At 47.1% G+C, this 11,425-nt stretch overlaps 1 protein-coding gene across 1 annotated transcript in view; it reads left to right on the top strand.

Moving 5' to 3' along the window:
• TMEM131 (transmembrane protein 131) overlaps positions 1-10,809 on the top strand; it is a 237,800-nt gene extending 226,991 nt beyond the window's left edge. The window contains 8 exon segments of the mRNA XM_043603229.1: positions 870-994; positions 1,196-1,345; positions 5,251-5,416; positions 6,572-6,693; positions 6,782-6,878; positions 7,689-7,786; positions 8,557-8,717; positions 9,737-10,809. Coding sequence (XP_043459164.1) covers positions 870-994; positions 1,196-1,345; positions 5,251-5,416; positions 6,572-6,693; positions 6,782-6,878; positions 7,689-7,786; positions 8,557-8,717; positions 9,737-10,021 — 1,204 coding nt within the window. The 3' untranslated portion in view covers positions 10,022-10,809.
• The last annotated feature ends 616 nt before the right edge of the window (positions 10,810-11,425 follow it).

Below are 11,425 nucleotides of genomic sequence, written 5' to 3' on the forward strand. Positions count from 1 at the left end.
ACCTTATATGGGTCACCTACCCATTTGTCCTAGAGATTGCTTCTCTGCCAACAAATTTTAATGTTTTCTTCATCAGGCTGTGGGAACTTAAAATAGCTCATCATGCCTGCCATTCTGCCTTGTTGGACAGGAAGTTCAGAGCCGGTTCTATTTATATATGTTTATTATGTTAAGCTTACCTCTAAATCTTTTAGAACACATGTACACTCTAAATAAATAAAAATAATATTTAAATTTTTGCCCAGGGTTAACCTTGAGTTCCAAGAATAAAGAAGAAAATTCATCTCACCCTACTCACCCTAGACCTTAGGCAAGTAGTTCAGTCCTGCTATTCTGCAGTGAGTTAGTGGATTTTCATAGGCAACCCAGGAACTTAGCCCTGGTTCATTTCGTGGTTTCTGTGAGAAAAAAATGTGTTTAAAGTTTTGGATAGCAGGTGCCTTGACATTTTAAGTCTGAGACCTTTCAGAGGCTCCACATTCTAGAATCTCACTAGTAGTCTAGATGCTGGGAGAGACTCATTCACAAGCAAAATAACTGTGGTTAGCAACCCCGAAAATGGCAAGTTCGTGCTAAAGGCTTTGTACACATTATGTGAGGTAGGTGCTCTGACCCATTACACATTTTCAGATAATGGACTTCAGTTTGTCAGCACTCAGAATAGCAAAGGATAAATCTACAAGTGTCTCCTGAACAGTCTTAGAAATGTTTGGAAAGCAGCCAGTGCTAAGTTAGGATCATGACTACATAGTGCCTAAGGAAGCTAGATTAGAAAATGCAATGGAAATTGTAGCACGATCAGTAACTTCTACTCTTTGCTGTAAAACAAAGGCATAAATTTGAATTTTCCATCCATAACTGTCTTTCAGTTCTTTAGAGCTCTCCTATACTCCCCCACTGGAAAGTAAACAACGCAGAAATCTCCCAACCAAGATTCCTCTTCCAACTGCATTGACAAGTGGATCCAAATCACGAAATTCCCAGAAAACAAAAGGTATTTTCATTTGAGTCATATATTTTCATAATTCATTGTATTAGTAATTATTAGTTGTGAGGTGCCAGTAATCGATTAGTAGTTTTCAGTGCTTTAAAAGGCTAGGGTGGTATTCTCGTCCTCATTAGAAGGTTCATTGAAACAGATCTGAAAGAAAGGAATTATTTTCCATTAATGGTTTTTTCCCTGGTTTTTGTGCAGGTACAAATAAGTTAGTGGATAACAGGCCACCTGCCCTAGCAAAATTCCTCCCAAATAGTCAAGAACTAGGCAACACCAGTAGCTCAGAGGGTGAAAAAGACTCTCCACCACCGGAATGGGATTCTGTGCCAGTTCACAAACCCGGCAGCTGTAAGTATGGACATTTGGAAACCATGGTGCCCCACACTGGGCAGGAAAACTCCACAGGGCATATTGTGTTAAAAGGAGGCCTGGCCTCTGTGGTCTGCTAGAGCCCACTTGTACCAGCCAGCAAAAGCCCATTGTTCAGTAGTCTGCCAGTTGTGAAACTGTCATAGCTTGTTTGGCTGTGGTAGGAGTATTTACACCAGAGAAACCGACAGACAATTCACATTAGGACTCTTTTTTTCAGAGCTGGTAGACCACACCACTTCCCAGTGTAGAAAATGGGAAGATCTGGCTGGAGCAGTGAATCATCCAAAGAAATACTATTTTATGAAATCATTCACTCAGCAGTATCTTCTCTGACTAGTTCCTCATACGTTTACAGTGTAATCATTTTTGTAAAAATTCAGTCTTCTTTCAACTTTACCCACATCTTTTCCATATGTTTATGGAAAACATAACACATTCCTGTGTGAAGGTTTCATTATTTTTCTCACTAGCTTCTTGACCTTGTTCGTCCGATTTGGCCTGCAGTAAATCATGACAGTAGCACAGGCTACTAAAAAGAGAGGTCCTCGCCCTGGATACTTAGGACCCAAAATAGAAGACAACAGAGACAAACCCAGGGAGGGGCCTAATTATAAGGATTTGGGGTCAAGAGAGGACCAGCCTGAGGACTGATCATCTACATTCACCACAGTGTTAGAACTCACACTTGGCCAGTTTGTGCCAAAGGGAAAATTAGGGTTGAACAACAGGATTGTTTGGGGTGAAGGGACATTTAAATGAATGGTGGGTGACTGAAGCCCTCAAAGTTGAATGAGATCAAAGAACTTGGAAATCCAGGTGCCATGTACATTAAGCATGGCGTCTTTCACATTTTCACTTACATAAATACACAATGGAAAGAGACGCTTTCTGTGTTAAAACCTGTAGCCCCCTATTTGCCTTGAGATTTCCTGGCACTTTTTAGTGTTTTTTGCCTGGGATGAGATATAAACCTAAATCCCTGGTCATTCAAGAGATCTCACACGAGTCTCTCTGTAGTCCTTGCATCCAGGCTGAATGCTTTTTGCTCCTTAGATTCCCCTCTGAGGTTTCAGCTAGACACCAGTCCTAGGCTTATAGTTTGTGACTTGGGCAGTTCTGCATTAAACAGACCTTACCTCCACCACAGAGGGAGGTTTCCAGCACTGGGAATACAACATCCCTGAGGAGCCAGTTCCATGGGGTTGTCTGTAGCCCAGTAAAGTAAACATAAGCTCTGCTAGTGTGAGTAACAACACGTGATGTGGTAAAGAGGGCCGTCACCAGACACAGCCTTCGAGACAAGATTGTTGGCTGTGACGGGTGTTGTCACCAAAGTGGCACCTGATGAACATGCTGACATCACTCCTTTGGGACAGAGGAGGGAAGGATGACCAGATCCAACCCAGTGGGAGTTTGGCTCCACACCTCAGGAGGGAAGAAATGTGAGAAATGCGAGACAAATGGTCTGGAGAAGAAAATGTTTGGAAAGCACAGTTCTTTGGGCCTCTGTTTCCTCCCCAGGCCCATCCACGAAGGCTGAGAGAGCCCAGTGCCTCAGAGCAGAGCTCACTGTCATACAGCTAGATGGTTTGCCACTGGAAAAAGTGTATACTTGCTCCAAGGCCCACATCTGCATAATTATTTTGTTTTTTCAGCCAATGAATACCTTACGTTGATCCCACATCCTGTAACCTCTCTGTTCTCACCACCAGCCTACTAGAAAGTTCTCGCAGGGCTCCACTATATACACAATATTGCTATATGAAACCAGTAAGAATCAGTCCAGTAAACTTCCTCCACCCCTGCTTTCTCAGTCTTTTTTTCCCTTCACCCTTTGCTAATAATTTCTCTGGCTGAGACTGCTAGCCTCCAAGCCCTCTTAGCAGTGCCTCATTTCCTAGGGTTCCCAGCGGATTAAAGCATTTTCCACTCAGGGCTGTGCAAGCCTGCGCTTCGCTGGGAATCCATGTGTAGAGATCTTTCTACCCCAAGTAGCACCCCTTATAGCGTGGTGCCCTGTACCCATAGGAGATGCTGAGAAAATTCTCCTGGAATAATTTTGTGGTTTAAACAGACAACATATCCAAGGGGTTATTAAAAGGCAAATAGCCACAGAGGAAATATATTGAGTCAAAAAGTTCTCTTAATTGCCCATGTCCTGTACTATTTTTGGCCACCCCTTACCTTCCCCCATCTTCCCTTCCTACATCAAGCATTATTCCATAAGATGTTTTTCTGACTTTTCTTCTCCTGTTTCGTTCTGACATTTAGTAAGTGCTTCTGCAGCTACTGGGCCCAGTAAAACACATCCCACTAAAGGAGAGCTGCCAAGGGATGCACCACACGCTGTCCCCCCACCCCCACCAGGACAGGCACCTGGGGCGAGCAAGCACACACAAGGCGGAGTGTGGCCTGTTCCAGCGTGGGCAGTTCCCAGCTCACTTCGGGGGGCAGGGTGGGGGGTGGGGTCAGAGTCAGAGAAGGTGTCCTACAAGGAGTGGCTAGGGAAGGGTCAGGACAGTTGTACAGATAATGGCCCTACAATATAGAGGTGATATCAGACAGACAGTATGTTAGGGGCTTTTGAGGCAGGCAGAAAGGTGGAGAGCTTTGAGCAGGGCCCATATAGGAGATAGCATTTGAGACGGGCCCTGAGCATGGACATCGAGTCAGCAGACAACAGAACATGTGAGGATTATCCACATAACCACAGGTGAAAGTTGGGGTGGAGACAAGGACAGTGTGTGATGTGCCAGCACCACTGAGGAAAGTCAGAATTCTTGGGGTAGATCACAAGGTGGCACTGAAGATGGGGAGTGAATGGATACCTTGGGCTTCAAGAAGTGTGCTTAGCATGGCAACACCGTAACGGATGCCTTGACACAGTCAAGGAACATGCGGTTTTATCCAGGCCCCGAGCCCTGGGGGTTTAGGGGAACCACTGGTGCAGGAGAGAATCACAAGGGAAGTTGAACCACTGTGTTGAGCAGGCTTCTGTTCTGGAAGTGAGATGAAACAGACCCTTCACAGAAAATAGGAGTAGAGCGAACTGTCCTCCCTGTGGGCAGGGCTTGCACAGGGCGTGAAGGGGAATCAGGAGGGGATGAGGTGGAAATGCGCCAACCTGGACAGAGCTGTGTTGGTCAGGGATGGAAAACGAGGAGGACAAGGCAAGGCAGCCTTGCACACCGGGAGCCCATGGAGACTGTTTCACAGTAGCTGGAGCAGGATGCCACCACGCTGCACACGGTGGACGTGCAAGACGATACCATTTGCTGAACGAAGTTCTATGTATTTGCTTTTAGTGAGAGCAGGATAGGTTTTTCACAACAGTTTTTTCTGTTTTAAACAAATTTTTTAAGATTTTCAGACAGCTGTGTACACATTACCCTAAAGGGCAGCAGGACTCCTGTTCGCTCATATCCTTGAAAAACGGACTGGGGGCGGCCACACACCAGGCCTGCCAGCGGAGTGCAGGGTAGCATCATGGAATAGAACTCAAGGATGTTTTGCAGGTGTGAGCCTGGGTGGAAGCACAGAGACTCTTTCAGGTTCCAGTCATTGGCTCTCCCTGTGCATGCTTGAAGGACATGGGAAAGCCACCTTCCCAGCCTGAGGTGGGAGAAGCTGTCCAGGAGGGTCCTGCAGAACACAGAGAGGATGGGTCGTGCAGGTGATTCTCAGGAAGTCTCCTACTGCAGAGAGAGACACGACTTCCCTCTTTCCTTTCAGACCTTTAAACAGAACACATGTAAAAGCTTTACTTTTTTTTCTTTGTAGATGCACTTGAGTTCTGCATTGTATCAGAACCTCAAAAGTAACTAATTTTGAAGAGTAAGAATCAAAACACATTAATGAGACCTTTTATTTTTCATTTCCAGCTACCGATAGTCTTTATAAACTTTCTCTGCAAACCCTCAATGCAGACATTTTCTTAAAACAACGCCAGACCTCACCGACACCTGCCTCTCCTTCTCCCCCCGCCGCCCCCTGCCCGTTTGCAGCCCGGGGCAGCTACAGCAGCATCGTCAACAGCAGCTCCAACAGGTGGGTCCCTGGCTCCACCACTCTTCAGATAACTTAAGTTCTGCAGGTGCTTGCCCCCTTCAAGTGGAAATGCTCAGTGGCCACAGCCTGCTGTCCTGTCCTGCCTCTCACACCTGTGCTGTTCAGTGTTCTGCCCTTGCCCAGGGTCAGTGCTCCCATGTCCATGCCAGACTCCAGTCGTTAGCTTTCATCACCCAGGAACCAACAGGTTCATCATTTAACTTAGAATTACATTATAATTCTAGAGTCAGTAAGCATCCTGAGTATTAAATGAAGATCTACAGATGCCCTGTGCATGGAGGACGTGGCTTTATGGGACATTTATTTTGAGCTTAAAGCAATGGAGCTGAGCAGTTAAAAGAGCAGGGTCTGGCACAAGCCTGGCTGTCGCAAGAGGTGCTGCCGGAAGTGCTGTGCCCATGGGAGGCAGCCTCCCAACTGCACTCCTCCCTGGAGGTCCACAGCCCCCACTGTATTTGCCTAAGTTAGCAGCGAGAGTGAGGAGCCTGTAACAAGTTCTTACTGCGTGTCCGCACTGCTGTCAGCTCCGCGTGTCACCCCCAGCAAGCACAGCTCAGGTGCCATCACCATCCCAGCCTTTCACTTGGGGAGCCACCTACCCACCTGCAGCAACCCTGCCCAGTTTTTATCTCTCGCCAAAGAGGCAGTAACCACTGAGGCTGGGGGCAGGCTGCCCTGCTTGGGACCTTGCTGAATCAGGCCCCTCACCGGCTCCTGACAGGAGCAGGAGATGAGCCCTGTCGAGCTTTGTTGCCGACCGGCAATCTCTTGTTCTCCTCGTTCTACAACCCGCTGGCTCCCTCTCTGGTGCTCTTCTCTGCTGGGATTGCAGCCTTTCCAGTCCCTCGTCCATTCAGCTCATCCCCTCCCTCATCTCTTTCCTAGGGGCCCTATATTTTTGTACCTCTCCCCCAAGTCCCTATGTCCCATCAGACTGCACAGTCTCAGGTGTGAGAGCATTTTACATGAGGCTGGGCTGTGGTCTGGGGGCTGCCCTGGGCCAGGCCGCAATGAAAGTACTGTGTGCACTCAGTCCTGTGGCAGTCCCACCGCCTGAGACAAGGGCCCCCAGCGGCCGTCCGCTGTGGACAGTGCTGATGAGGAATGACCTTGGTCTTTGCTTCTCCCTTCAAGTGACCCTAAACCCAAGCAGCCAAATGGAAGCAAACACAAATTGACAAAAGCAGCCTCCCTCCCTGGCAAGAACGGCAACCCCACTTTTGCTGCAGTCACAGCCGGGTATGACAAGAGCCCAGGTGAGTGGCTTGGTGTTGGACCTGTCACACCCGGGCTGTGGGCAGGGCAGAATTGCCCAGTTGATTGATTCAGAGTGTATTGTTACAGGAGGGAATGGCTTTGCTAAAGTTTCTTCAAACAAAACAGATTTTTCCAGCAGCCTTGGCATTTCACACACTCCTGTTGACAGCGACGGCTCAGACAGGTACAGTAGACCATTCTTAATCGAAAGATAAATGTTCCTCAAGGCAAGTTAGCCTCTTCTGTCCATACTTGTGTCTCCCCTAGATTACAGGTAGGCCATCAAAGCAGGCAGGCACCTCTAGAAACCCGTCTGTTGTGTGGAATCAGAGCCACTTGCTGTGCTCCCCCTGGCGGCACCCCCAACAGGGAAGGAGGCACACGTGGCATCTCAGGGATTCAGATGTGTGCTCATCCTTCTTCATTATCATGGTCTGTCACAGGACAGGTTGTGATCTGATAATCAGACATAGGAGAACAAAAATGTCCTTGAGAAGGAAATTGAAGCCAGTGCTAGACAGCTTATGGTAAATTATTGGACATGCCACTTTCCTGACCCACAGCAATCCTACTGGGCATGGCGACATACAGTGCTTGCCTTGGCTCATGGTCCCAGATAAATATCAGTTAACACTGTCAGGATAGTCCCAATTTTACCTACTTTTCACTAAAAGGAATGAGTCCTAGATTTGAAAGTTTTTAAATAAATCCCCCATTACCAGAAAGTAAACATAAGGGAAAAAATAGCTATTTTCTCTTCAGAACACTTGCTTTGAACCCAACTCACAGCTTATGGTAGGATAGGAGCTCAGAACCTCTCCGTGCTTAATCCTTCATGGCAGAGAAGCCATGCTCCAGTTCTGCCTTTGTCTTTAATATTTGAGCACCCCCAGTTGAAGCAGCGTCTGCTGTTTGTGAGGCTGTGTGTAATGGGCCTGTCCCCGCTAACCACCGTACATCTCTGTGTGTTTTGTTTTCCTCCTGTAACATCCAGCTCGGGTCTGTGGAGTCCTGCCAGCAACCCCGGCAGCCCCGACTTCACTCCCCTCAATTCATTCTCAGCATTCGGAAATTCTTTTAACCTAACTGGTGGTGAGTGTTTAACACTAGACCTGTAAATGATAAGCCTGTAGACAAAGAAGAGAGGAAGACGAAGTCTAGTTTGTGTAAAGAGGCCCACTGAAATAGGAAAGGCTGTCACTCAGTAGACATTTCTAAAAGGTGCATTTCTTCGTCATTGTAGTCAGGTCCCAACAGACATGAGATACACAGGCTGATTTTAAGGCAGTGGGGCCGAGGCTTCTCTCCCAGACAGGTGCTCAGGAGCCCAGCCCCACTCAGCCCCTGGTACTGTAGCCTGGGGAAGAAGGAAGCCCAGTGTGAAGCTCTCAAAAGGGTCTCTTGTTCCACCTCCACTTCCCCACAGGCCCAAAGCCAAAGGCACGAGCTTAGTGCTAGGAGTGCCAGTTGGTTTGTATTCCCAGCATTTAAGAACTTCGAGAAAGGATTTTGTGTCTGAAGTACAACTCCTGGCTGTGCTGGGCTCCTTACTTGCTGTCCAGAATTAGAGGCAACAGTGCAAGCTTTGCATTCACCATGGTCATGTCAGAGATGGGGTATTTGCACTTGATGTCATCCAGTGATGGGTGTGGGTAAAGAGCTCAGATTGTGTGCCATGTGCCTGTGTTGTGGGGAACGCACCCTGTTCCCCATCTTCCCTGGGGTGTGGTGGGAGCTGGCAGAGCAGGTGTGAGACTCCAAGTGAGCAGTGGGGGGATATGTGCCTCTGAATGCCCCATCTTGTCGTGCATAAGTGAGTGTGGCAACATAAGATACAGAACTGATTGCTTCCTTACTTGCAGAAGTTTTCAGCAAACTCGGGTTATCTCGGTCGTGCAATCAGGCCTCCCAGAGGGGCTGGAACGAGTTTAGTAGTGGCCCTTCCTACCTTTGGGACTCTCCAGCAACGGATCCCAGCCCTTCCTGGCCAGCCAGCTCCGGTTCCCCGACCCACACGGCCTCTGTGAGTACTTGGGGCTTGGGCCTCACCTGAACCCTCATTATTACTGCTGTCACTGTCACTCAGGCAGCACTGGCACCGTTATAAAAGCCAGAGAGCAATGTGGAAGGGCCAGGTTAGTTCTTTTATTGTCTCCATTGCTCTGTTCTTACTCTGCCAGAGTAACCCATCAGTATTCTTCAGAGCTGTTACAGTCAAATTATAGAAACAACAAATGAGCAGCTGTGGGTTTGGTCTCCTAGTAGAGAAAAGTCATTCCAGCATCTTCCCAACCTGTAAATCTGCCCCACCTGTGGCTGCGACTGAGGGTGGCCTTCACCCTCTCCATCCTGCAGCCCCTCAGCCCCCCAGGAGCAAGCTGCTGGAGGGTCACATTTATTTTGCTTCTGAGAAACACCTGTGTCTTAGCTTGAGCTTTTCCAGTGTGCGTTTCTCAGCTAGATTTTTCCATAAAGACCATGCACCAAAAAAGTATTCTTACCAAGGAAAATAATTACTGGTTTCAGCTTTCACAAAATTATGACAAAAAAATATCCCACTGTGATTCTTTCTTCATTCTCAGGAAAACTAAGTTAGACAAGCAGGGTTGAACAGGAGATATTTTACCTTCATGGATTTCAAACTTATATTCACTGTAATGAATGGTTAAGGTGCCTTTCAAACAGGGGTCAGGAAAGATCTTAGGCTTTGCGGGCCCTGCTGCTTCTGTAACGTCTGCTCACCTGCACCACGGCAGCACAGAAGTAGTGGGACAGCACGGCCACAGGCAGGTGCGGCCGTGTTCCGGCAGACCTCCTGTGGACAGAAACAGGCAGGGCTGGATTTGGCCCTCCGAGTGTAGTTTGCCAACCTTTCTTTAAAACACCAGACCCTGAGATGCCCGTATATATGAAACATTTATATACAAGATAAAGGTTATCGAAGCTGCGGCCTAGTCCCGGTTTGTAGCCTAACATTCACCCACGTCCCACCTGCGCGCCTGTCAGCCCCGATGCTCCATGCTATGTTTTCTGTCTTGTCAGTCGATCCTTGGCAACACCAGCAGCTTGTGGTCCACCACTCCATTCTGCAACTCGATCTGGTCCAGCAGCCTGAATAGCACCCTGCCCTTCTCCACCCCAGCCACCACGCTGCCAAGCATCGGCCTCATGGGCACAGAGACCTCCTCTGCTCCTCATGCTCCCTCCACCTCCAGTCCGGCCGATGATCTGGGGCAAACGTACAACCCGTGGCGGATATGGAGCCCCACAATCGGAAGAAGAAGCTCTGACCCTTGGTCTAATTCACACTTCCCTCATGAGAATTGAAATTAGGCAAAAAAAAAAAAAAAAAAAAAGTGGGGGCCCCTCATCTAGATCATGATATGCCAGTTTTTGAGACATCTTTTAAGGCTGTTACTGCTGTAGCTTCCCACTCCCCACCCTCCTCATCTTTGCAAAACAGATTCAAGCAGGGCAGGCTCGTACCACTCGCTTCTTTCAGATCTTTCTTGCAATTACGATAATATGAGATTTGCTGTTGTGCTTTTAGGGAAAAGTCTGGACTCAGCCACAAACTCTAATAAGGCCTGTACATCTGAAAACCTTAACTGCTATCAAGTTTCCACCACCTGTCTTCTTCCATCCTTTATTTATCTGTATGAACACAAATTTGACATTTACAGCTAAGGAAATAATTTGAGTTGAATCAGAAGTCCTGGCATGTGACAATTTTATTAAATTACCAAGTTTGGTTTTTAATAATTTCACAATATTATGCGCCAAGATCTAATTTTAAAAACATATGAGGACTTTGTGCTGAAAAATACAGAGTATTTTTTTAAAATAAGGCTGTCTTGGTTTAAAAGCAGATTACAGAAATGTAAGTCAACTTTAAGAACAGTGAATGAATGTAAAAACATTCGGTTGAGACCATATGCATTTTCTGTGCTGTTTGTACTTGAGGTATGTACCATTTGTATACCTGAATTTATTTTAAAGATAAACTGAAATGCACATAGCCAAGTCTTGAAATACAAGATTGAATGTGTATTTCTTAAAAATACAACTTTGTGTTGTACTTTGAAATAAATGATGCTTTTTTCAAAAGCCTTGAATTGTTGTGTGTCTCTTCTTTACAGCAAGATTAATTTATTTGGATTCTCTCACCCCAAAGTACACCCTTCTATCATTGCCTTATTCTATGCAGTTTGATTTATCGTGGCTTGAACTTCCTATGGTCTAAATTCCGTGTCTTTCCACGGTGATCACTGAAGGTCCCTGATAGAAAAAAATGCACACATCTAATATGTCCTCTTCCTTTTAAATAGAAGAGTGTTGACCCTTTTCCAATTTTAAAACTCCCACAAACCCTCCAAATGGTACCTGTAGAAATAACACATACACACATACCAGGTAAGCTGGGTATGCCACAATAGTGTCAGTTTGGTTTAATCTTTCAGAAAGTCTTGCCTGGTTTCTTTCCCCTGCCCCCACTCCCGGAAGATGGTGGTGTAGGAGGATGCTGGGCTCACCGCGTCCTGCTGATCACTTAGATTCCACCCACATCGGACTAAATAACCCAGAAAACCACCAGAAGACTAGCAGAACAGATTCTCCAGAGGCAAGCGTGGACAAGAGGCCCATGGAAGAGGGTAGGAAGGGTGGAAAGGCAGTGCGCGCTACACAGACTGGCAGGAGGGAGCCGGGATGGTGGAGGGGCAGCCTGCCTGG

This window comes from Prionailurus bengalensis, chromosome A3, assembly GCF_016509475.1.
Source record: "Prionailurus bengalensis isolate Pbe53 chromosome A3, Fcat_Pben_1.1_paternal_pri, whole genome shotgun sequence".
Lineage (NCBI taxonomy): Eukaryota > Metazoa > Chordata > Mammalia > Carnivora > Felidae > Prionailurus > Prionailurus bengalensis.